Source organism: Blennius ocellaris (genome assembly GCF_963422515.1).
Source record: "Blennius ocellaris genome assembly, chromosome: 16".
In the NCBI taxonomy this organism is placed as follows: domain Eukaryota; kingdom Metazoa; phylum Chordata; class Actinopteri; order Blenniiformes; family Blenniidae; genus Blennius; species Blennius ocellaris.
This window is the reverse complement of record NC_137665.1, coordinates 19,924,782-19,950,674: the sequence shown is the minus strand read 5'-3', so window position 1 is coordinate 19,950,674 and position 25,893 is coordinate 19,924,782. Positions and strand designations below refer to the sequence as shown.

Below are 25,893 nucleotides of genomic sequence, written 5' to 3'. Positions count from 1 at the left end.
GACTTATTAAATTATTAAAATGTTTTATTTTCCAAAATGTTACTGATGATTAAAATGATTTAAACATTTTCTTGTGAATTAATAAGAGACTTTAAACATACTTTGTGTCATTTAACATTTGTTTGCACTGAATACATATCAAATTAAAACTATTAAAGTACAGGAAATAACATTTAAGTCAAATATTCCAAAGTAAGACATAGATAATTAATGTTACACCAAAAATGACCATAATAGGAGAAACAGATTAACTAAGAACTGATTAACTCGTTAACCATCTGACCAGTTAACCTGGTAACTAGTTAATTATGTAACCAGTTAACCAGTTGATTACTTAACCAGCTGACCAGTTAACTAGTTAATAACTTAACCAGGTAAAAAGTTGACTAGTTAACCAGCTGACCAGTATACCTGGTAACTAGTTAACTAGGTAACTATGTAACCTGGATGCTGAATGAGGAAGTTATTGGAGGAGGAAGTTGTAACTTTTCAGATAACCAGTTGACTAGTTAACCAGCTGACCAGTTAACCTGGTAACTAGTTAACTATGTAACCAGGTAAACTGGATGCTGGAGGAGGAAGTTGTTGGAGAAAGTTGTAACCCTTCAGATAACCAGTTGAACAGTTAACCAGCTGACCAGTTAACCTGGTAACTAGTTAACCAGTTAACCATTTGACCGGTTAACCCATTAGCTAGTTAACCAGCTGAACAGTTAACTAGCTGACAAGCAAACCCACTAATCAGGTAAATTGTTAACCAGATGACTAGTTAATTAGCCAACCCATTAACCAGGTCACTAGTTAACCAGCTGACCAGTTAACTCGTTAGCCAGCCACCTCATTAACCAGGTAACTAGTTAACCAGCTACCCAGTTTGCTGGTTAACAAGCCAACTCAATAACCAGTTAACTGGTTAACCAGCCACTTCATTAACCAGGTAACTAGTTAACCAGCTACCCAGTTAGCTGGTTAACAAGCCAACTCATTGACCAGGTAACTAGTTAACCAGCTAACATGTGAAAAGCTGCTAAATAATGATGTTCAAGGCTTTTGGAAAGAAAGTCCGACGCGTCCCTGGAATGTTGACGGACGTTACCCTGTCCTCACGATGCTCTCTGTCCCGTTGCTACATGTCATCCAGGACAAAACAGGTCGTGGAGCCTGTGTTGAGTTGCCACGGCAACAGGTGACGGAGATTCAGGCGAGGTTCCTCATCCAGCCGGCGTACATGAACAGCAAGAACACTACCACCGTGAGGAAGTACACCACGAAGAACACGTGGTCCACCACTTCCGCCCAGCGCTTGTACTTCCTCTCCTCCTTCCTGGAGTCGCGGCGAGCCGCCTTCACCTCGTCCAGGATGAGCTGCAGCACGGCGCCGTCGCCCCGAGGCGCCAGAGGAACGTCACTGGAGCCCGGCGTCACCGCAACCTTCTCCTCCAGAGGCTCTGCACACAGGAAACAGGAAGCTGCTGGAGGAAGTTGCAGGAGGAAGTTGGAGGAGGAAGTTGCTGGAGGAAGTTGTAGGAGGAAGTTGTAGGAGGAAGCTGCTGGAGGATGTTGCTGAAGTAAGCTCCAAGAATCTGAAGTAAGTTGCTGGAGAAAGCTGCTGGAGCAAGTTGCTGGAAGAAGTTGGAGGAGGATGCTGCAGGAGGAAGTTGGAGGAGGAAGTTGGAGGAGGAAGTTGCTGGAGGATGCTGCAGGAGGAAGTTGTAGGAGGATTTTGCAGGAGGAAGTTGGAGGAGGAAGTTGCTGGAGGAGGAAGCAGCAGGAGGAAGTTGCTGGAAGAAGCTGATGGAGAAAGTTGCTGGAGGAAGTTGCTGGAAGAAGCTGATGGCGAAAGTTGCTGGAGGAAACTGCTAGAGGAAGAAGAAGCTGGAGGAGGAAGTTGGAGGAGGAAGTTGCTGGAGGAAGTTGGAGGAGGAAGTTACAGGAGGAAGTTGGAGGAGGAAGTTGCTGGAGGAAGTTGGAGGAGGAAGTTACAGGAGGAAGTTGGAGGAGGAAGTTGCTGGAGGAGGACGTTGCACTGAGGAGGAAGCAGCAGGAGGAAGTTGCTGGAAGAAGCTGATGGAGAAAGTTGCTGGAGGAAACTGCTAGAGGAAGGAGAAGTTAGATAAAGCTGGAGGAGGAAGTTGTCACCTTTCAGATAACCAGCGTCCACTGGGACGTCCTGCTGAGTCTTTCTGGACCTCTGAGCTGCACAGTAACTGTCCAGGTCCACCAGGAAGGTCACCAGCATGGCCTCCAGGACGCTGATCCCCACCAGGGCAAAGATGGACACACAGTAGATCGCTAGGGGCGACAAGGAGATTAGCGGGAGACGATTCTCCTCATCACATGGTACCGATGGTTCAGTGATCGTGTGTGTGTCTGCTGAGGAGGGACACGTGGTGGAGGGACATGCGATAGAGGGACATGCGATGGAGGGAGATGTGGTGGAGGGACATGTGGTGGAGGGACACCCGGTGGAGGGCCATTCGGTGGAGGGACATGCGGTGGAGGGACATGCGATGGAGGGACATGTGGTGGAGGGACATGCGATGGAGGGACATGTGGTGGAGGGACATGCGGTGGAGGGCCATTTGGTGGAGGGACATGCGGTGGAGGGACATGTGGTGGAGGGACATGCGGTGGAGGGCCATTCGGTGGAGGGACACCCAGGGGAGGGACATGCAATGGAGGGACATGCGGTGGAGGGCCATTCGGTGGAGGGACACCCGGTGGAGGGCCATTCAGTGGAGGGGCATGCGGTGGAGGGACACCCAGGGGAGTGACATGTGGTGGAGGGACACCCGGTGGAGGGACTGCTCACCGATCATGGGCAGGTTGTCCTCGGTGGAGGGCAGCATGTCCTGCAGGATCAGCAGCAGGACGGAGATGGACAGCAGGATGGTCACCTTGAAGCTCATCTTCTCTCCTCGAGCTTCGCTGATGAAGAAGGACGTGAGGTCGAGGACAAGCAGGTAGAAGAGCGGCACGATGAAGTTGATGACGTAGAGCATGGGCTTCCTCTCAAACCTGACCTGGAAAACCAAGAACGTGGCGAGTCGAAGTGGCGGCACGGGGGGAAAAAAACCGTCTGCGGCGCCCCCTACCTTACCTTGTACTCCAGGAGACTGATGTTGGCAAAATCGCTTGCTTGGATGCGGCCGGACGTGGCGATGCCGGTCAGCTTCCACTCGCCCTGCGTGATCATGATCCGCTCCGACAGCCGGTTCAGCGTCGTGTCGTTGAAGATGGTTCCCAGCAGCAGGGCTTCAGCTACACACCACAAACCAATGAGACGCTGGGACGGAGACGGACGGTGAGGAGGACTGACAGGGACGGACGAGGAGGGGGACTGACCCTCGGAGGTGTGGGACACGAAGGTGATGGAGCAGTCCTGCGTGTCGAAGGGGAACATCTTGAGCACAAGCTGGCAGGTGAAGGTGAGCCGCTGGCGCCTGCCGGCGTACACCGAGCCGTTGTGGTGGACGTTGACGTGCGTCCCGTCCTGGACGCTGCTGGTGTCGGAGGCACTGCGGAGGACACCGTCGTTAACGGGCGGGTTTTTGTACCGCTACGCCTGAAACCTGCAGCACGGAGACGCAGAGCGGCTCGTACTCCTCCTGGATGCCGACATCCGGGATCCACAGCTTCGACCTCGGGATGCTCAACGACTCGATCCCACAGAAGTCTGAAGGGTTCCAGGTCAGGAACTCGTTCAGCCACACCTGAGGAACCAAACAGGAAGTGGTCAGCTGGAGACGACAGGAAGTCGCTCATATATACTTGAAGAACCAAACAGGAAGTGGCTAGCTGGAGACGACAGGAAATCGCACATCTACACCTGTCGAACCAAACAGGAAGTGGCTAGCTGGAGACGACAGGAAGTCGCTCATCTATACTTGAAGAACCAAACAGGAAGTGACTAGCTTCCTGTCGTCTCCAGCTAGCCACTTCCTGTTTGGTTCCTCAGGTGTAGATGAGCGACTTCCTGAGCGACTGCTCATCTACACCTGAGGAACCAAACAGGAAGTGGCTAGCTGGAGACGACAGGAAGTCGCTCATGTACACCTGAGGAACCAAACAGGAAGTGGCCAGCTGGAGATGACAGGAAGTCGCTCATCTACACTTGAAGAAACAAACAGGAAGTGGCTAGCTGGAGACGACAGGAAATCGCACATCTACACCTGTGGAACCAAACAGGAAGTGGCTAGATGGAGACGACAGGAAGTCGCTCATCTATACTTGAAGAACCAAACAGGAAGTGGCTAGCTTCCTGTCGTCTCCAGCTAGCCACTTCCTGTTTGGTTCCTCAGGTGTAGATGAGCGACTTCCTGAGCGACTGCTCATCTACACCTGAGGAACCAAACAGGAAGTGGCTAGCTGGAGATGACAGGAAGTCGCTCATCTACACCTGAGGAACCAAACAGGAAGTGGCCAGCTGGAGATGACAGGAAGTCGCTCATCTACACCTGAGGAACCAAACAGGAAGTGGCTAGCTGGAGACGACAGGAAGTCGCTCATCTACACTTGAAGAACCAAACAGGAAGTGGCTGGCTGGAGACGACACAAACCGTGTGGTGACATCAGAACCACAGGAGCTCCGTCTGAGAGCTACTACAGAGGTCAAAGGTCGCCAGACCTCCAGAATTCCTCGGAGCTGACAGACGGTGTGTTCAGTGCAGTGGAGGTTCTCACCATCTTCAGCAAGATGTGGTTTGTGATGGTCTGAGACTTTTCATCCTGCAGAGAAACAAATGAAGAGTAGAGTATAGAGTACTGGAGTACGTCAGAGTATGTCAGGGTACGTCAGAGTACTTGAACGCGGCGTCCTACAACGTGTGTGCGTCATAGAATTTGTGGGGATGTGAGGCGGTTCCAGACGTTCATTTGATAGTCCTCCAGCTGTCGTGGAAAGTCCTTGAACAAAACGATTGTTTCCTTTCAGAAGTGAAGATAAACGGATAAACAACATCAAGGTAAAGTCTTAGTTCTACTGTGAGTCCTACTTTTATTTGGAAATCTGTTGATTTTTAACTCCGTCATCAGGTTTAATCCTCATTTTAACAAGTCAGGAAAGGTCAAGAACGACTGACCGCTCCCCCTCTGGGACTGACCCCGCCCAGCCTGGAACTCACCACCTCCAGAATCCCGTACAGCAGCAGGTCCAGCTTGACCAGCGTCGGCGTCCTCCAGTCCTTCACCGGCCGGACCATGTCCAGGGAACTGTTAGAGGTCACGGAGGTCAAGTGGTCCATCAGACCGGCGTAGGAGCAGTTCCAGGTGTGAGTGCCAGGAACTCCTGCTGGGACCACATACAGGTCTTTACTGGTCCAAAATCAGACCAGATGCACAAAACCAAACCTGATCCAGTGGCCGTATTCATGAAGCGTCTCAGAGTCTCTCAGAGCTCCAAACTCCGCTTCGTCTCCACCATCTTGTCTGTTTAAGAAACTTTTAGGCTTCTTAGCAGCTTTTCCTCTTTTAGAACTTAAGATGCTTTTGTTAATGACTTTGATCTTCATGAGGGAAAGTTCTAAGAAAAATCATACATTTCGAGGAATTCTAAGATTTGTTTTAAGAGTGACGTCAGTAAGAGCTGCTTTAAGCCTCAGGATGCTTCGTGCATACAAGCACAGGACTTTACAGATCCAGAACCAAACCAGATCCAGAATCAAACCAGATCCAGGTCTTTACAGGTAGAAACCAGACTGATGAGATGGAGGCGACTCACCCAGTAGCAGCAGCAGCAGCAGGACGGCCGGGGCGGTGGAGACGCTGGGAGCCGTCATGGCGGTGTGTCTCCAGCTCCGTGAGGAGGACTTTTAAAGCCTCCTGCACAAACAGACCTATTGAAAAGGTTTTAATTAGTTTCAGGCAGACGAGCTGCTTTGTTTGCAGCCGCAGCAGAAAGTCAACATCAGCAGGTGGAGAGCGAAGCTTCCGGCTCCATCACCTGCTGGAGCGTCTGGGCCGACCGTCGGTCGGGACACTCACCCTGTCACTCAGAGCTTCAGGACATTCACCCTGTCACTCAGCATCAGGACATTCACCCCGTCACTCAGCATCAGGACATTCCCCCCGTCACTCAGAGGATAAGGACATTCACCCTGTCACTCAGCATCAGGACATTCACCCCATCACTCAGAGCTTCAGGACATTCACCCCGTCACTCAGCATCAGGACATTCACCCCGTCACTCAGAGCTTCAGGACATTCACCCCGTCACTCAGCATCAGGACATTCACCCCGTCACTCAGAGCATCAGGACATTCACCCCGTCACTCAGCATCAGGACATTCACCCCATCAGTCAGAGCTTCAGGACATTCACCCTGTCACTCAGAGCTTCAGGACATTCACCCCGTCACTCAGAGCTTCAGGACATTCACCCCGTCACTCAGAGCTTCAGGACATTCACCCCATCACTCAGAGCTTCAGGACATTCACCCCGTCAGAGACCTGCATCCTCAAGTTTTAACCAGCTGCTTTCACTTCCTGTCCTCCTTCCATCTTTCTCCAGCCAGTCTGACCTCTGACCTCGGCTTCCGTCTCTCACATCTCTCATTTCCGCTTTTTCACCAGAACAAATTTAATCACCAAACCTTTTGGTTTTATTTCCAATAATGAGACAAAAACAAAGTCAGACTCATTGATTCTCGTCTTCAGAAGGTTTAATGTCTCGACTCCAGAAACTTTTATAGTAAACAACTAAATCTTCACATTGTACTTAACACAACACAGCTATAAAATAACATACAGTAAGATAAAGAAACATCTTCAAGTTCACGATGAGACTGTCCTGTGTGCTTCAGGGGAAGACGTCCGTGGGCAGCTGGAAATCCTTGAAGGTGTAGAAGGAGACGTCTCCGTGGTCGACCACGGCGACGACGACCTGGACGTCTCCGCTCTGCAGCGCCAGCAGCTTCAGAGCTCGCAGGTCGGGAACCGGATCGCTGAAGCTGAGGGAGGAAATCGGCTGGTTGTTCAAACTGACAGTCTGCAGACCACCACACTCAGACTCACCGTCAGTTGGTTGGGTGATTGGTTAATTGGTTGGTCAATTCGCTGGGTGATTGGTTAATTGGTTGGTCAATTCATTGGGTGATTGGTTAATTGGTTGTTCAATTCGCTGGGTGATTGGTTAGTTGGTTGGTCAATTCGTTGGGTGATTGGTTAGTTGGATGGTCAATTCATTGGGTGATTGGTTAATTGGTTGGTCAATTCACTGGGTGATTGGTTAGTTGGTTGGTCAATTCGTTGGGTGATTGGTTAGTTGTGTGATTGGTTAATTGGTTGGTCAATTCGCTGGGTGATTGGTTAGTTGGTTGGTCAAGTCGTTGGGTGATTGGTTAGTTGGTTGGTCAATTCGCTGGGTGATTGGTTTGTTGGTTGGTCAATTCGTTGGGTGATTGGTTAGTTGGTTGGTTAATTCGTTGTGTGATTGGTTAGTTGGTTGGTCAAATCGTTGGGTGATTGGTTAGTCAATTTGTTAGGTGACTTGTTAGTTGGGTGATTGGTTAGTCAATTTGTTGGGTGATTGGTTAGTCAATTCGTTGGATGATTGGTTAATTGGTTGAACAATTCGTTGGGTGATTGGTTAGTTGGGTGCTTCTTGAGGATGTTGCAAGTCCAGGTCAGGGTCGTCTGGTCGTCGTGGAACATGATTGTTCTCCCTGATCATTTGATGGATTTAAAGGCAGCAGGTGTGATTAACTTGTATTTTTCCATTTACAGGATCAAAGACTGATCAAACAGATCGTCAGTGAGTCAGCGTGTTCGTCACCGTGTGGTAAACAACCTTACCTGCATACACACATGCGACAGTGTGGTTTTCCTGGTCTGCTCTTCTTGAAGTCAGCCACCGTGTCTGGATGGTAAACATTGAAACTAATCCGCCATTCGTCTGACGCTTCCAGCCTGAGTGGACAAAGAGACAAAGAGTCATGCTAGTGGGATAAAAGACAAAGAGACAAAGAGTCATGCTGGTGGACCAAGAGACAGAGTCATGCTGGACCAGTAGACAACGCGACAAAGAATCATGCTGATGGACTGGGAGACAAAAGACCAATTAATTTGAGTAATTTGAGCTCATGTAATCATGAGACGGGTATCCAGGATACAGTGGAATCAGTCAACAGACACAAAGCGCCGACTCATTATTAACATTATTACTCAGAGCAAACAAGCTAATCTATAAAATGGGAATTGAACAGCAGAGAAACGTTGCATCTGGATCAGAGAGACGCTTCTGGAACTCAAACTGCAACTCTGGACTGTTGCTCAACTTCCCTTCAACCACCAACATCAGGTAGCTCAGCGAAGATCGTTATTTTCTTCCCGATTCATGATCTGCATTTTGGTCCATTTTGCGTCTTAACTGGAAAACATGCATTTAGATTGGACCGCGTCAAGGAATTCCTCGGGATTCCCTCGAAGTATGTAGTTGGGGAAACTCCTCGTCGTCTGCAATTTTTAGAGTTTTCGCTTCCGACAACATTCAGATCGTCAGCGCAACATTCAACTTTACACGTAAAAACAACAGATTAAGTGACACTTTTGAAATGTAAAACAACGCATTATTTTGACTTTCTAATCCCGAAGTTTCATAACTTTTTGTGGTTCGGAAAAAAGTTGACTGAGCAGGAAGAGGATTTAATTTGTTATTGACCAATATAATAAAAATACATGACACACATGACCTGGTGGTCTCTCTCTTCAAGAAGGGGGATCGGAGGGTGTGTTCCAACTACAGAGGGATCACACTCCTCAGCCTCCCCGGGAAAGTCTACACCAGGGTACTGGAGAGGAGGGTCCGGCTGTTAGTCCAACCTCGGATCCAAGAGGAACAATGCGGTTTTCGTCCTGGTAGTGGAACACTGGATCAGCTCTATACCCTCCACCAGGTGCTTGAGGGTTCGTGGGAGTTCGCCCAACCAGTCCACATGTGTTTTGTGGATCTGGAGAAGGCGTTCGACCGCATCCCCCGAGATGTCCTGTGGGGGGTGCTCCGGGAGTATGGAGTCCCTTGTTGAGGGCTGTTCGGTCCTTGTATTCCCGGAACAGGAGTTTGGTTCGCATTGCCATCAGTTAATCGGACCTGTTCCCAGTGCACGTTGGCCTCCGGCAGGGCTGTCCTCTGTCACCGGTTCTGTTCATTACCTATATGGACAGAATTTCTAGGTACAGCCGGGGTCCGGAAGGGGTCTGGCTTGGGGACCACAGGGTCTCATCTCTGCTTTTTGCAGAGGATGTGGTTCTGTTGGCTTCATCGAACCTGGACCTTCAGCGTGCATTGGCGCGGTTCGCAGCCGGGATGAGGTAGGATGAGGTGTCTCCACTCTCACTCAATCACAGGCCAACAAAGCGACACAAGAGAATCAGACCCAGCAGGTCATCACTGAACCTGGACGTTGCCGGGAGGCGCCGTGCTGGCGAGGGTCTGCGCTCTGCCCGAGTGCCGTTCGGGCGTCTTATTCGCCAAAAGGCTTCTTTCTCAACGAAAGGTGAAGGAACCTGCTTGAGGAGCGGAAGCAACGGTACCTGGAGGCTCCGTCCAGCAGGCGGGACGCCGGAATCACCCGGATGGTTTGCAGCAGCTCCGCTGCAATGAAGGAGGCTTGGGTGAGTCGCGGTGAATGGAGGAGCAGCGCCGCGGACGCTCTGGAGTTCTGGAGCTCTGGAGTTCTGGAGCTCCGGGGCTCTGGATCTCCGGGCGCCGTGGAAACTCTGGCCTCACCTGTGGACATGACGTCAGCCGGGTGGTGGAGCGGAGTGACTTCCTGCTTCCACAGGTGAGCTGGATGCCCGTCTCGCCGCGCCCGGCGCCGGGCCAGCAGCGCCTGGTACTCCACCCAGTTACTGCACCGCAGCATCTGCAACACACACCAGTACACACCAGTACACACCAGTACACCACAACAACAATCCAGCTGCTTTCCAGACGGTGTAAAGTCGGCGTTACGGTGAAATTTAAGGTTCCCCTGACAGAACAGGGCGAATAAAGACGTAGGATCCGGTTCCCGTCGTTTGACGTTGGTCTCTAATAAAAACCTTCCTGGAGGAAATTCCTCTTCGCACTCAGACTAGCTGGTATTTCCAGCATTTTATTTTGGCGGGACATCCCCGGTTCGTTGACGTCTCGGCATCACAGAAACTCCAGAAGATTCGTGACGCCAAGGAATCTTTGGGAGTTTGATTTGGAAGACATAATTTAAGCTAGTTTAATGCCAGTTAAATCCAGGTTTAATGCCGGTTTAAAGCCGGTTTAAAGCCGGTTTAATGCATGTTTAATGCATGTTTAAAGCCGGTTTAAAGCCGGTTTAAAGCCGGTTTAAAGCCGGTTTAAAGCCGGTTTAAAGCCGGTTTAAAGCCGGTTTAAAGCCGGTTTAAAGCTGGTTTAAAGTCAGTTGAATGCTGTTTTAAAGCTGGTTTAAAGCCGGTTTAAAGCCGGTTTAATGCTGGTTTACAGCTGGTTTAAAGCCGTTTTAATGCCGGTTTAAAGCCGGTTTAAAGCCGGTTTAAAGCTGGTTTAATGCAGGTTTAAAGCTGATTTAAAGCTGGTTAAACCCAGTGGCGTCCGTCCGCATGGGGATTCCGTCTACCAACCTCTTGGTCTGTGTTGACGTCCGGTCGCCGCCTGAGCTGGTGGTCCTCGCTCCTCTGCTCCTTGGACGACGTCTTCACCTCCCGCAGGTTGAGCTTCTGCCTCCAGGGGGCGACGTCACACGCCTGCACACTCAGCCTGCCGGGCAGCAGGGCGGGGTCTGGGGGGGGCAGCAGGGCGGGGTCCGGGGGGGGCAGCGGGCCGGGGGAGCCCAGGTCGGGGAAGACGATGGAGCTGAAGTCCCAGCGAGAGGAGTCAGCGGGGGGGCGGCCGGGCTCCTGGACCCCGGGGAGGTCCGGCCTCCACCAGGTCCTGACCCCACCCCGCTCCCCGCCTCGGCCCGCCCCCACCTCCATCTCCGGCGAGGGCGGGGCTGCGACGGCTTCGGGCCGGCTGCACAAAGAGAGAAAAACCCGTCGAGCCGCTTGGACAAACCGACGACGAGCACCACTCTTTCCGGACACCTCACCTGCGGGTCGGGGGGGCGGGGCTTCTGGAGGGGGCGGGGCTGCTGGTGGTGGGGGCCACGGAGGTGCAGGGAGCCGGGCTGGTGCTGCGTTTCCTCTTCAGTCCCACGTTGTCACGTGACGGAGGGAGGTTGAGCTGCGTCGCGTTGGACGACGACTCGGAGCTGAAGGAGACGTCACAAAGAAACTCAGAAAACACACACACACGCACACACGCACACACACGCACACGCGCAGACACGCACACACGCACACACGCACACACGCACACACGCACACACGCACACACACACGCACACGTCACCTGGGATGGAACCGGTGCACCACGTAGCCGAGCCTCTTCAGATGAGCGAACACCTTGGCGAAGCAGAGGCAGGGTGAGGCGGCGGCACGCCGGCGCTCAGGAAACGGTGCGGCGGCTTCGTACCTGGTACCGCTGCAGGCCGCCGGCGCCGCCCGACAGGAAGCGCTCGTATCCGTCCTGGAGGGACAGCGGCAGCCCCTCGTGGAACACCTGCACACTGCCCTGAAACAAACACACACACACACTGTTCAACACACACACACACACACACTCACCGTTAACCCCCCCCCTCCCCCCCTCCACTCACACACTCCATCAGGTAGAGCGCCTCCTCCGGGAGGAGGTACTGCCGGCCGCCGGAGGAGAAACCCATCGTCTGCCAGAACTTCCCCTGGAAGGAAACACGCTGATAAACAGGACGAAGACTGAAGAGGAGGAGGAGGAGGAGGAGGAGGATGAAGAAGGACTCACAGCTGGAGACTGAAGCTCCACCAGATGTTCTTCAGGAATCCAGCAGCCCTTCACCAGGTTTCCTCTGCAGACAAGCACAGCTCGAGTTCAGCTGGAGGTCGGAGGTCAGAGGAGTTCCAGGTTCAACTCCCTCAGCTTGACCTCTGACCCTCAGGACCCTCAGGACCCCCAGGACCCCCAGGACCCTGCAGGACTCACAGCCGCTCCACCCTCTCCTCCGCCACCAGGCTCCAGTGCTCCCGCAGACTCTGCTCCAGACGCCCCCGCTGCTCCTCCGAGTCGTCGGGGTGGAAATCCTTCTGGCCCCGGACCGGAACCTTCCGGCTTCGGGACCGAGCCGCCAACAGCTGCTCCGGGCTGCAGGAAGACAGGAGGAAACAAGGAGACGAGGGAGGAGACGAGGGGGGAAACCAGGAGACGAGGAGGAAACAAGGAGACGAGGGGGAAACCAGGAGGAAACAAGGAGACGAGGAGGAAACAAGGAGACGAGGGGGAAACCAGGAAGAAACTAGGAGGAAGGAGGAAACCAGGAGGAAACAAGGAGACGAAGGGGAAACCAGGAGGAAGACAGGAGGAAACAAGGAGACGAGGGGGAAACCAGGAAGAAACAAGGAGGAAGGAGGAAACCAGGAGACGAGGGGGAAACCAGGAAGAAACAAGGAGACGAGGGGGAAACCAGGAGGAAACAAGGAGGAAGGAGGAAACAAGGAGACGAGGAGGAAACCAGGAGGAAACAAGGAGACGAGGGGGAAACCAGAAGGAAACAAGGAGACGAGGGGGAAACAAGGAGACAAGGGGGAAACCAGGAGGAAACAAGGAGACGAGGGGGAAACCAGGAGGCAAAGAGAAGAAAACAAGGATGAGACAAGGAGGAAACAAATGTGGAAACAGGATGAAACGAGGCGCTCCAGTGAGGAGACGTTCAGGACCACAAGGAGCTGCTGCAGCTCATCTGACGAAAACCCAAGAAAAACTGAGAAACGAAATGAAGAAAATCTTCAAAACATAAATGTGAAGATAATCTGAGCAGATTAAACCCCCATATCTTCACTGTACAGCCTGATAACGTGGTATTTAAAGTTAATGCGAGCAGACTGAACCTCATCACTTCACTGTAGAAGTCTTCGTCCTCCATGTGTTGATCCGCCATGTTGGCAGCCTCCTGAAGTTTGTCCTCCGGGTCCTAAAGTCCGTAGAATTCAAGTCTCAATCCGTGTTCTCCACAAGAGTCCTCGTTTTTATGGCTAAATTATAAAAACGCGTGTTGTGATAGAACAAGAAGAAAAAAAAACGCAGAACAAAACCGCAAATTCCTTTAAAAACGTTAACATCACGCAAATGAAGGCGACCTTTGAACGAATGAAGAACCGCAACCGGCCAGCAGAGGGCGCTTCAATTAGCTTTATTTACACAGAGACAACATAAACAAAACCACTGTTCTTATTCTAATGGTCAACCTTCTAATCTTCATTTCATTACATATATTGATGATTTTTCCGTAAGTGTTTGATATTAAAACCAAAAAATACTACAGTATTCCTTCTGTTAAATGTATCCGATATGTAAAATATGATATGTTTTTATAATGCTCTTATTCTGCTCTTTAAAAGAAATCACCATCGTGATTAATTTAATAGTCATATAAAACGTGTACATGAGATTATATCCAGATGACTCGTGTCATTTACATTTATTTAGCAAAAAAAATCAAGTGGAAATGTTGTGTTTGTCGTTGGATTGATTTCTCTCTCCTGCACATGTTGACTGTGTGCAAGCTCAAAGTTTGGGGGACTTTTGGGGATTTCTGCTCACTCAGCTGTCTTCTGCTGGACTTTGTTTGTTTGTTTTTGTTAAAAGTCAGTCTCTGCCTGTAGCAGCAAGATAAAATTAGGTCAGGCACCGGAAGCATGAGCATTATCATAAAAGCTTTACTAGAGATGCTGCGGAGGGGCATTGGGGGGAGATCTGGACTATAAAAGCCTGCAGATCCTCCAGCAGCAGCAGCAGCAGCAGCAGCGTATGTACACACTTCACTAAACCTTCACCTGAGATTAAAATACTTAACAGTTGATCATCTTTTGCAGCTTTTCACAGCTGAAATGCAACTTTCAGCTTCGCTCCTCATCCTGGCCATGTCCACGGCATTAACAGGTAAAAGTTTGTCTTCTTTCTCTTCTCAAAACTTGTTAAGTCATTACGGTACGCAGCAGACTGCAGTCTGTCCAGTCCTGTATCTGCAGTATCTAGACCAGGGGTCGGACACCTTTAATGCTCAAAGAGCCATTTGGTCCCGTCTCCCACTGAACACAACAACCAGAGAGCCACACACATTTTATTCTGACAGTTCCCCAGGAAGACCATGCCAGGAGGACACGACACACAAAACCTTCTTCACTGCTGGTCGACAACTTACAACTAATAAACTCAACTACATGAACTAAGCAACAAAAACACAACACAACACAATTATTAGCAACACTACAAACCTAACATTACCCCCAATAATTACATTTAAAACACGACAAACAGAAACTCCCATAATGCATTGCAGCTATCGGCTCCTTTATTGCTCCACATTATTAAAATGGAAGATAAATGTGGGAGATGTGGATTGTTAGAACCATGAGTGTGAGTGGTGTGTCTTTAATGTCCTGTAGTTGTTGTGTAATTCACTAGAATGTTCCTTCACTCTCAACAAGTCTGTAATGAACCTCCTGGAACTGTCGGGGCTCCGCAGCACAGCAGTTTTACTCTGAAAGGTACAGGAAGCTCCCAGTTGAGCCGCTGTCATGACCTGCAGCCGCAATTCTATGTTCTTCCTGCCGTTATTGTTGTAATGACGTCACATCGCTGCTCGTTCACCACCCTACATTTTACCTCTTTGTAGGGACTGCGCTCTGGGTGGCTTTGCATCCTTACGTCCCTCTCTGGGTGGCTTTGCATCCTTACGTCCCTCTCTGGGTGGCTTTGCCTCCTTACGTCCCTCTCTGGGTGGCTTTGCCTCCTTACCTCCCTCTCTGGGTGGCTTTGCCTCCTTACCTCCCTCTCTGGGTGGCTTTGCCTCCTTACCTCCCTCTCTGGGTGGCTTTGCCTCCTTACCTCCCTCTCTGGGTGGCTTTGCCTCCTTACCTCCCTCTCTGGGTGGCTTTGCCTCCTTACGTCCCTCTCTGGGTGGCTTTGCCTCCTTACCTCCCTCTCTGGGTGGCTTTGCCTCCTTACCTCCCTCTCTGGGTGGCTTTGCCTCCTTACCTCCCTCGCTGCGTGGCTTTGCCTCCTTACCTCCCTCTCTGGGTGGCTTTGCCTCCTTTCCTCCCTCGCTGGGTGGCTTTGCCTCCTTACGTCCCTCTCTGGGTGGCTTTGCATCCTTACGTCCCTCTCTGGGTGGCTTTGCATCCTTACGTCCTCTCTGGGTGGCTTTGCCTCCTTACCTCCCTCTCTGGGTGGCTTTGACTCCTTACCTCCCTCTCTGGGTGGCTTTGCCTCCTTACCTCCCTCTCTGGGTGGCTTTGACTCCTTACCTCCCTCTCTGGGTGGCTTTGCCTCCTTACGTCCCTCGCTGGGTGGCCTTGTCTCCTTACGTCCCTCTCTGGGTGGCCTTGCCTCCTTACGTCCCTCCGGGATGAACTGCAGTGGGACGGAGGCTCAAGGAGCCACAGTGGAGGGACTAAAGAGGCGCATGGCTCCGGAGCCGCGGGTTGCCGACCTCTGACCTAGTCAATCCTGTATCTGCAGCGTCGAGTCTGTTTCTGCCTGTTTGTGTCAGTCCTGTCCTGATCGGAGATGTCGTCCTTCAGGGAGCACCAAGATGACATCGTTGGTGTTCCCCACTGAGACCAGCAGCAGCTACGTGGAGGTGACTCCTCTCAAAAGTCTTGAGCTGTCGGCTTTCACGCTGTGCATGCGCGTGGCGACGGAGCTTCGAGGGGAGCGTGAGGTCATCCTGTTTGCGTACCGAACCCAAAACTATGACGAGCTCAATGTGTGGCGCGAGCTGAACGGCAGGTAAAGGAACCTGTACCTTTACAGTTGACTGTGTAACAGTGACTTCCTTTCAAGTGCTGTTTCCTGTCATGGAGCTACTTCCTGTTTCCCATCATGGAGCTACTTCCTGCTTCCTGTTCTTGCCTGTCGAAACACTAGATTATTGTTTGTCTTCAGGTTGTCCTTCTATCTGGCCGGAGAGGGGGTTTTCTTCAGAACCCCGGAGCTCGGACCTATGGAGACGCACTTGTGCGTCACCTGGGACTCCCAGTCGGGCGCATCGGCCATCTTCGTTGACGGCAGGAAGAGCTTGACCAAGATCTACAAGAAAAACCACAGGATCCGCAGCGGGGGCAAGATCATCCTGGGGCAGGACCCGGACAACTTTGTGCGCGATTTTGATCAGAATCAGAGCTTCGTAGGCGAAATTTACGACGTCAACATGTGGGACTCAGTTCTGTCTCAGACCGAGATCCAGGACCTGCTCTCCAGGAAGCAGGTACAACCAGGAAACGTGATCGACTGGAACAGCGCCAACATCCGTACTCATGGGCAGGTGCAGATGGTCAGTCTTGAGGTGTAGCGGACATCAGACCTAATGAGATGTCATAATAAAGCATTCTGATGAGATTGTTGTGTTTTGTTGTTGATTTCTTTCAAATAGTTGAACTAAATAAGTTCTTTTCAGTTTGCTTCAGCTTATATTTTTATCATTATTAATTCATATCCTTTATGTAAAATCAGGCAAGGTTGAAGAGACAAAAGCATGAGTAGAGTTTATACACAGTGTTTTGTTCAAGGTGTGGACAGACAGACGTTTTCAGGTGTATCATAGAAGATAGTAAAGTCATTCTAGATTAGGCTTCTTAAGGCATAAACATGGTTCTTAGAACCATAAAGACCCGGCTATAATGCTGTTCCACAATGCTACTATGCTACAATGCAACAGTGCAATATAGCCATGCTACAATGTTAAAATGCTTCAATGCTATAATGCTATGCTACTATGCAATAATGCTACAATACTACAATGCTATAATGCTGCAATGCAATCATGTTATTCTACAAGGCCAGAGTGTTATAATGCTACGATGTTGTAGTGCTGAAATGCTATTATGCTATGCTACAATGTTACCATGGTAGAATGCTACAACGCTATAATGCTACAATATTACAATGCCACAATGTTTTAATGCTGAAATGCTAACAGAATGATACAGTCCATGGCTTAAGACAGAGCTGCTGTAATTGTTAAAGTTTGAGGCTTTTTTTTATACAGTCCATCTGTCTGCTTTATTTGTAGTTTCAGAGTTTGTTGAAAAGACCCCCACTAATCCCTGGCATCTTTTTCACTGATGGAAGACGGATTTAAAATGGCCAAAAGAAACTATATAGAGAAAATGAACATAATCCAAGTAAAAGGAAAAACATTTTCAGAGCTATGTGTTAATTGAAAAGAAAGTGGACATGCTGGAACAGCTCGCAGGCACGGACGGGGTTCGAACCCGCGATCTTCGGTTTACGAGACCGACGCCTTACCACTTGGCCACCGCGCCTGGTAGTCCACGACGTACAGCAGGTTTGAAGTTAAGGTTGCGATCTGATTATTTATATGAGTGGCTCGGCTGAATTTGATGAACGCTCCACAGTAACGATCACAGTGATTCTGACAAAACTTAGAGTCTCCCTGCTGAACTCAGTAAGTTCGCTTTAAGGCTCCATCTTACGGGATTACCAGGATGTGATCCCAACAAACTCACAAATTCCTGGAAGAAATAAAACAGTTTTACAGCCGAACATCTCCGCAAACACCGCATGTACCAGTGGAACCGTCGGTACGTGTTTTCCTCTCGCTCGTTTCGTCCTCTCGGTGGATTTTTGTTAAATATGGTGTTTTCGCGGACAGAGTCTGGCGGAGTGCGCACGGCCAGGAAGGAGGACACACCCGGAAGAGGCTCACCGAACACACCCGGAAGAGGCTCACCGCAGCGGCTTGCTTCTCTCCGACGGAGCCGCTGAGATTCAACGTCCACATGTCCTCGAAATGTCTCTGAACGTGTGAGTCATGCTTTTTACGTGTGAACTTCCGCTGCAGCTCAAACCGAGAATCACGACTGTTACAACAGGACGCGTTAGTATTAGCATTAGCTCGAGTGCTAGCCTGTTAGCTGGAGCCTTCTGGCTTTTTTAAAAATAATTTTTATTAAATTCAGTTATTAATTAGTTAAGGTTTTTGTGGTGATGTTTATGCGTTGGATCATTTCTCATTCAGCATCCATTTAACTCCAGGCTGAAAGTCAGGTCAGGTGTGTCAGGTGGGGAGTGTTTCCATGGTAACCCCGGTCAGCATCCTTCCTGCAGTCCCGAGGAGAAGCATCACACTGACCGGTGAATCGGTAATGAGGGTTTGAGGCGTCGCACCATTGATTCCCCCGGTGACTTGGACACCTTGTGATTGTGCCTGTGCTCCTTCCACCCCCCCCCCCCCCCCCCCCCCCCCCGACCTGCAGCCTCCTGCTCCGCCATGCCCCTGGTGCTGGATGCCGTGTGGGCGCTGTGGAGCATCGGCGCCGGCGTCTACGACTACTTCCACACCAGCGCCATGGAGGAGAGGATCCACACGCTGGAGAGCGTCCTGTCCATCCACCAGTTTGTCATCGCGGGGCTGTCGGCTGGCCTCATCCTGCTCATCACCTACATCCTGCTGAGGAAACACTGAGTCCGCCTCCAGCAGGGCGTCTCGCCATCGCTCGTGCCGCCGTTTCCCCTTTTCCTCTCCAGTTTAAGAGGATAGACAATGAGTCCAGCGGCAGTCCGCCGTCACCCGACAGCCGCTGGATCTTGCTTCTTTCCAGAGAGTTTGAAAAGATAAAAACGGCTTCGGGCCTCTGAAATGACCACAGGAAGTGGAAATAATGTTTGACTGCCACCGTCAACGACGCGTCGCTGCTGTGTGTTGTCTTGTGACGATTGTTCCTTTACTCTGACCATGCACTACTGTACCTGTCCAACCATCACCATGGCAACAATTAAAGGGATTATCTTTACAAAGAAATCTTCTGATTGGCTGCTTCCACATTTCACAATGTTTATTCATTATCACGACTTTAGATGATTTCAAGTTGTTCCAGCAGGTTATTTCACCTCAACATAGGTGAAATAATTGCAAGGAATTGTGGGTCAGCATGAGCTGGTCTCCTTTGGTAAAGGAAGCATCAGTGTTTCCTAGGCTAAAGGAAGCATCAGTGTTTCCTAGGCTAAAGGAGGGTCTAAAGGAAGCATCAGTGTTACCTAGGCTAAAGGACACATCAGTGTTTCCTAGGCTAAAGGATGGTCTAAAGGAAGCATCAGTGTTTCCTAGGCTAAAGGAGGGTCTAAAGGAAGCATCAGTGTTTCCTAGGCTAAAGGAGGGTCTAAAGGAAGCATCAGTGTTTCCTAGGCTAAAGGTGGTTCTCAAGGAAGCATCGGTGTTTCCCAAGCTTAAGGAAGCATCAGTGTTTCCTAGGCTAAAGAAAGCATCAGTGTTTCCTAGGCTAAAGGGAGCATCAGTGTTTCCTAGGCTAAAGGAGGCTCTAAAGGGAGCATCAGTGTTTCCTAGGCTAAAGGAAGCATCACTGTTTCCTAGGCTAAAGGTGGTTCTCAAGGAAGCATCAGTGTTTCCTAGGCTAAAGGAGGTTCTAAAGGAAGCATCAGTGTTTCCTAGGCTAAATAAAGCATCAGTGTTTCCTAGGCTAAAGGAAGCATCAGTGTTTCCTAGGCTAAAGGAGGCTCTAAAGGAAGCATCAGTGTTTCCTAGGCTAAAGGAGGGTCTAAAGGAAGCATCAGTGTTTCCTAGGCTAAAGGAAGCATCAGTGTTTCCTTGGCTAAAGGAAGCATCAGTGTTTCCTTGGCTAAAGGAAGTGTCAGTGTTTCCTAGGCTAAAGGAAGCATCAGTGTTGCCTAGGCTATAGGTGGTTCTCAAGGAAGCATCAGTGTTTCCTAAGCTTAAGGAAGCATCAGTGTTTCCTAGGCTAAAGAAAGCATCAGTGTTTCCTAGGCTAAAGGAAGCATCAGTGTTTCCTAGGCTAAAGGAGGCTCTAAAGGAAGCATCAGTGTTTCCTAGGCTAAAGGAGGGTCTAAAGGAAGCATCAGTGTTTCCTAGGCTAAAGGAGGGTCTAAAGGAAGCATCAGTGTTTCCTAGGCTAAAGGAAGCATCAGTGTTTCCTAGGCTAAAGGTGGTTCTGAAGGAAGCATCGGTGTTTCCCAAGCTTAAGGAAGCATCAGTGTTTCCTAGGCTAAAGAAAGCATCAGTGTTTCCTAGGCTAAAGGGAGCATCAGTGTTTCCTAGGCTAAAGGAGGCTCTAAAGGGAGCATCAGTGTTTCCTAGGCTAAAGGAAGCATCAGTGTTTCCTAGGCTAAAGGTGGTTCTCAAGGAAGCATCAGTGTTTCCTAGGCTAAAGGAGGTTCTAAAGGAAGCATCAGTGTTTCCTAGGCTAAAGAAAGCATCAGTGTTTCCTAGGCTAAAGGAAGCATCAGTGCTTCCTAGGCTAAAGGAGGCTCGAAAGGAAGCATCAGTGTTTCCTAGGCTAAAGGAAGCATCAGTGTTTCCTTGGCTAAAAGAAGCATCAGTGTTTCCTTGACTAAAGGAAGTGTCAGTGTTTCCTAGGCTAAAGGAGGGTCTAAAGAAAGCATCAGTGTTTCCTAGGCTAAAGGAAGCATCAGTGTTTCCTAGGCTAAAGGTGGTTCTCAAGGAAGCATCAGTGTTTCCTAAGCTTAAGGAAGCATCAGTGTTTCCTAGGCTAAAGAAAGCATCAGTGTTTCCTAGGCTAAAGGAGGTTCTAAAGGAAGCATTAGTGTTTCCTAGGCTAAAGGAAGCATCAGTGTTTCCTAGGCTAAAGGAGGCTCGACAGGAAGCATCAGTGTTTCCTAGGCTAAAGGAAGCATTAAGCCTCCTGTCCTTAGCTTAGCGAGAATTCCAACACTCCTTATCATGGCTGCCACTTAAACACTGAGGGGATGAAGCAGAAGTGGATAGGAAAGGAGATAGGATGGAATAGTAGGAGATAGGAGGGACTTGTAGGATCAAGGATTTATGATCTCTATGGGTATCCATGGGACCTCTGGGGAAATAAATAGCAGTAATAGTGAAAATCTGATAGGAAAATGGAGTCAGATATAAATACAACAAAGAATGAATGTCAAAGGTTAAATATGGACCAGCAGGAGGTCAAAGGTTAAATATGGACCAGCAGGAGGTCAAAGGTTAAATATGGACCAGCAGGAGGTCAGGCAGGATCAGTAGAGTTTTGTGAAAAACTGGTCGTAATTTTGAAAAAATAAAATTTTCTGTTGAGATGGTGTTGTAGACAGCTGCTGAAAGTAACTAAAAAGTTACTTGTAATCTAACATAGTTACTTTTAAATACAAGTAATCCATAAAGTAATTAAGTCACTCTTTAATTGAGCACCTAATAATTAGTAATCTGATTACGTTTTCGAGGTAACTGTGGAAACACTGGAAGAGGCGCATGCTGTTGATTTCAGTTTTGGATCAACGAGCCGCAGTATGGCCCTCCCTGTACTCACTGTTTAAAAGTACTATCTGTGTAAAACACAAACAACTGTTGTAATGTGGTTTATAAACAGTCAATCAGGATAATGATGAATAAAACTGAAGGCCAATAAAGAAGTTTACTGCCGTAGATAAAGTTCAGAGATGGTCATTAAAGGATTAAAGTTACACGACTGGAACTTTTTACTTTTACTTTGACAGGAACCTTGAAGCAGACTGGAGCTCAGCAGGTAAGAAACCCTTTCTCTCCTCAAACACGGCAGATTAGGAACAGATTACTAATCCCACATTACTAATCCTGGAATCAACCTGTACCAGTAGGAATGATTTATTCAGGGTGGTACATTTACTCACTGAGTACAAGTTACACCAAATAATCTACAGGCTGTAACTTCATGATCAGAACGAAGGATTACTGAGTACTTTTATTATAGTCTTCCTCAAGGATCTAAGTTTATCGTTTGATTCATTTCATTTCAATACTTATTGTTAGTAATCTCTCTCTCACACACACACACACACACACACTGATTGGCAACATGGCTCAACAGCGCCACCTACAACATTTAGAAGATAAACCCGAGCATCACGTTTCACATAGAGCTACGAAATTCGGTACACATGTGCAACGCAACAAGACGCACAAAACAGTCCTGGGTACAGATTTGAAAACCCAACAGGAAGTTGGCTGTTTGGAAAAATTTGACGGTTTTTGGCCAATTTGAACCTTTTGAAATGTACAAATGTTCTAGAGCCAATTGGTCCTAGAAGGTCAAAAGTTAAATATGGACCAGCAGGAGGTCAAAGGTTAAATATGGACCAGCAGGAGGTCAGGCAGAATCAGCAGAGTTTTGGGAAAAACTGGTCGTAATTTTGACAAAATGTAATTTTCTGTTGAGATGGTGTTGTGGACAGCTGCTGAAAGTAACTAAAAAGTTACTTGTAATCTAACATAGTTACTTTGAAATACAAGTAATCCATAAAGTGATTAAGTTACTCTTTAATTGAGCACCTAATAATTAGTAATCTGATTACTTTTTCAAGGTCACTGGAAGAGGCGCATGCTGTTGATTTCAGTTTTGGATCAACGAGCCGCAGTATGGCCCTCCCTGTACTCACTGTTTAAAAGTACTATCTGTGTAAAACACAAACAACTGTTGTAATGTGGTTTATAAACAGTCAATCAGGATAATGATGAATAAAACTGAAGGCCAATAAAGAAGTTTACTGCCGTAGATAAAGTTCAGAGATGGTCATTAAAGGATTAAAGTTACACGACTGGAACTTTTTACTTTTACTTTGACAGGAACCTTGAAGCAGACTGGAGCTCAGCAGGTAAGAAACCCTTTCTCTTCTCAAACACGGCAGATTAGGAACAGATTACTAATCCCACATTACTAATCCTGGAATCAACCTGTACCAGTAGGTATGATTTATTCAGGGTGGTACATTTACTCACTGAGTACAAGTTACACCAAATAATCTACAGGCTGTAACTTCATGATCACAACGAAGGCTTACTGAGTACTTTTATTATAGTCTTCCTCAAGGATCGAAGTTTATCGTTTGATTCATTTCATTTCAATACTTATTGTTAGTAATCTCTCTCTCACACACACACACACACACACACACTGATTGGCAACATGGCTCAACAGCGCCACCTACAACATTTAGAAGATAAACCCGAGCATCACATTTCACATAGAGGTACAAAATTCGGTACACATGTGCAACGCAACAAGACGCACAAAACAGTCCTGGGTACAGATTTGAAAACCCAACAGGAAGTTGGCTGTTTGGAAAAATATGATGGTTTTTGGCCAATTTGAACCTTTTGAAATGTACAAATGTTCTAGAGCCAATTGGTCATAGGAGGTATTTCCAATTCATCTCAAATTTGTTTCTGTGGATATAAATGGGATTGGTGGGCAAAGCTTATTATTGTGGCTACGACCACGACACAAAGGTCGACGCTTCGTCGAAACAGGAAGTGCAGGGCAAAATACCTAAACAGGATCAGATCGGCCTCAAACTGGATACGCAAACAGGAAGTGCAACCTCAACATGGTCCGATCAGCCTAGAACTTTACACATTGCATTAGAGACCAGATCTGATCACAGCTGTATAACGATGACAACCATAGACTTTAGCGCCACCTGCTGAGACAGGAAGTACAGACCACAAAACCTGTCCATGATATGAATGGCCCAAGATTTCACGCTTGAACAGACAACGTAATACGCTGACTGACATTCTCAGTCGTAGTCCACCGAGTAGCGAGGTCCCGTGCAATGCTGCTTGCATCTTTAATCTCTGAATGTATTTTATTTTGTTTGAGAATCAGGATTTTAATCTGAAGCAGGAGTAGGTTTTGGGAAATATTACAGATTCTGCAGGGATTGACCTGTCGAGCTGTTTTGTGTTTGTGCTTCAGGCTCGCCGCCGCTTGGCTTCCTGTCAGAACGAGACTGATGATGAGATATTGAAATGTTTCTCTGACCTCAGGCTCTCTGCTTCCAGATTAAGACTTTGTGACCTCCATCATGGGCCTCGCCGACGACCTTCTGGAGGAGATTTACCAGTGGATGAGACAGAAGGAGGACTGTGCAGAGAAGCTGGAGAAGCTGGCCGGAGAGCTGGAGTCCACCAGGAAGAATTGTAACGCTGCAGAAAGGTTAAAGTCGGCGTTCAAAGCCGCTTGCCTGATCACAGCCGGCGTGGCCACCGTGATGACTGAAGGAGTAGCCGCTCCTTTGTTAGCGACAGCAGCAGCTCCATGCACTGGCGTGGGAGATGCCAGTGACCCGAAGAAAGATGCGAAGCAGATCGAGAAGCCCTGCACAGAAACGACAACAAAGATCCAGCGACTGTCTCAGAGGCTGAAAGACGAGATCAAGAAGGAGAACCCGCGGGCCAGCCGCAACCAGCGGGGCCAGCTCTTCATGGTCCGGATAATCAAGGCCGTCACCATACGCCACAAAATCAACTACAACTGTGACTTCAGCATGATGGTGGACGTGAGACGGGGTCCTCCCAGAGAACTGGAGACCGGACTCATCAAGGCCGTTGCTGACGTTTTAGCGGCCTTTGGTTTCCAACTCAGTGGGAAGAAATTCAGCACCAAAGGAACAAAACGACTCCTAAAGAAGATGTCCTCAAGTGTATTTAAAAAAGCCCTCAAAGTAGGAGGGTTCTGTCCAGGCTGTCAAAGACCAGGACCCAGATTCACACTCACACTCAGAAGCAACATTTGGCTGTTAGGCCACCAGAGGTAGAGAGCAGAACCTAGACCAGACCAGTCCAGACTGGGCTGAACCAGGATAGACCAGAATGGACTAGACTAGAGAAGAGAACAAACCAGACCGGTCCCCTTGCTGGAACACTTCAATGACGTTCAATGTAGGGAGGTGAAAGGTCAGTTTAGCTGATGACCTGGGCAGTTTGTTATGTCCACTCCAACTTCTAGAACAGGGGTGGGCAATCCTGGTCCTGGAGGGCCGCAGTCCTGCACGTTTTAGATGTTTCCCTGCTCAAACACACCTGTTATCATGATGAGGCTCTGCAGAAAGCTTGACAAGGAGCCACTAATTGCTGTCAGCTGTACTGATGTGAGGAGACATCTAAAACGTGCAGGGCTGCGGCCCTCCAGGACCAGGACTGCCCACCTCTGTTCTAGAACCATCCTGTCCCAGGTTCATTGCAACAGTTGTAGAGCAGGTAACGTCCCCCTGGGACTCGGCAGGGCACCTCGTTGGGATCCGGGACATTCCACAAACTGTCACTGGTCCCCATCTGTCCGTCTCACATTCATGACTTTTCATTGGTCCTCAGGTTGTGGGCGGGCCCATGGAAAAAGCAATGGTTGTCACAGTTTCTAAAGCCATGAAAGAATTGAAGAAAATGGTCGGGGCTAACCAGGTGACTGAGGCCAGCCAATCACTGAGAAAAACGGCCAGACACATCCAGGAGACGAGCCAGACTCTGGGAGACCAGCTGGACAACATCAAGTACGTTTTCCATGAAGGGCCTTAAAATGTGGCCAGGTAGCAAATTCTGTTCACTCCCATCCATCCATCCATCCATCCATCCATCCATCCATCCATCCATCCATCCATCCATCCATCAACCCAGGGGTTTGCTTTCTTTCAGTCAGCTGACATCCTGCTCACCTTCTCTGGTTCTGTTGACAGGAAAATGTTGGAAGTGAGAGCTGATGTTCCAATTAAGACAACTGATGCTCAGAATAGCAACGGTCAGCAGCAGAACGACGACTTTCAGCAGCAGAACGGCAAAGTCCAGCAGCAGAACGACGACTTTCAGCAGCAGAACGGCAAAGTCCAGCAGCAGAACGACGACTTTCAGCAGCAGAACGGCGAAGTGCAGCAGCAGAACAACGACGTCCAGCAGCAGAACCGTGATGGAAGAAAATTGATGCTCCAAGGAAGACAACTGACCCTCCAAGGAAGACAACGGATGCTCCAAGGAAGACAACTGACCCTCCAAGGAAGACAACGGATGCTCCAAGG

General features: G+C 49.0%; 3 protein-coding genes and 1 long non-coding RNA gene across 4 annotated transcripts; 2 read left to right on the top strand and 2 right to left on the bottom strand.

Moving 5' to 3' along the window:
- Positions 1 to 1,197: 1,197 nt before the first annotated feature.
- Positions 1,198 to 5,777, bottom strand: LOC308141059 (5-hydroxytryptamine receptor 3A; the record flags this gene model as incomplete). The annotated part of the gene is made up of 9 exons (XM_080511062.1): positions 1,198 to 1,448; positions 2,140 to 2,292; positions 2,813 to 3,018; positions 3,096 to 3,261; positions 3,346 to 3,518; positions 3,604 to 3,713; positions 4,684 to 4,728; positions 5,124 to 5,287; positions 5,720 to 5,777. The coding sequence occupies 9 exons, from the start codon at positions 5,775 to 5,777 to the stop codon at positions 1,198 to 1,200; spliced, it is 1,326 nt and encodes a 441-aa protein (XP_080367188.1).
- An 885-nt stretch (positions 5,778 to 6,662) lies between these two features.
- tsen54 (TSEN54 tRNA splicing endonuclease subunit) lies at positions 6,663 to 12,985 on the bottom strand. Its single transcript, XM_080511580.1, has 12 exons — positions 12,933 to 12,985; positions 12,031 to 12,189; positions 11,833 to 11,896; positions 11,669 to 11,752; positions 11,485 to 11,583; positions 11,362 to 11,414; positions 11,060 to 11,221; positions 10,593 to 10,983; positions 9,724 to 9,859; positions 9,528 to 9,588; positions 7,791 to 7,904; positions 6,663 to 6,946 (listed from the first exon to the last, which is right to left on the bottom strand). Exons 1-12 carry the CDS (start codon positions 12,980 to 12,982, stop codon positions 6,796 to 6,798), a joined length of 1,524 nt encoding a protein of 507 aa, XP_080367706.1. The 5' UTR covers positions 12,983 to 12,985; the 3' UTR covers positions 6,663 to 6,795.
- A 2,373-nt stretch (positions 12,986 to 15,358) lies between these two features.
- LOC308141058 (C-reactive protein-like) lies at positions 15,359 to 16,396 on the top strand (the record flags this gene model as incomplete). Its single annotated transcript, XM_080511061.1, has 2 exons — positions 15,359 to 15,834; positions 15,991 to 16,396. Exons 1-2 carry the CDS (start codon positions 15,638 to 15,640, stop codon positions 16,394 to 16,396), a joined length of 603 nt encoding a protein of 200 aa, XP_080367187.1. The 5' UTR covers positions 15,359 to 15,637.
- Positions 16,397 to 17,772: 1,376 nt separating this feature from the next.
- LOC308141929 lies at positions 17,773 to 18,839 on the top strand. Its single transcript, XR_013936988.1, has 3 exons — positions 17,773 to 17,871; positions 18,103 to 18,209; positions 18,324 to 18,839. It is a non-coding gene; the product is annotated as an uncharacterized lncRNA (long non-coding RNA).
- Positions 18,840 to 25,893: the final 7,054 nt, after the last annotated feature.

Excerpts from the sequence above, each read along its gene's own strand:
- tsen54 (XM_080511580.1), bottom strand. The coding sequence starts at position 12,982 with ATGGCGGATCAACACATGGAGGACGAAGACTTCTACAGTGAAGTGATG. Across the intron at positions 9,589-9,723 it reads GGCTGACGTCATGTCCACAG|CGGAGCTGCTGCAAACCATC; the intron begins GTGAGGCCAGAG and ends CCTTCATTGCAG. Across the intron at positions 7,905-9,527 it reads CTGCTGGACGGAGCCTCCAG|GCTGGAAGCGTCAGACGAAT; the intron begins GTACCGTTGCTT and ends TTGTCCACTCAG.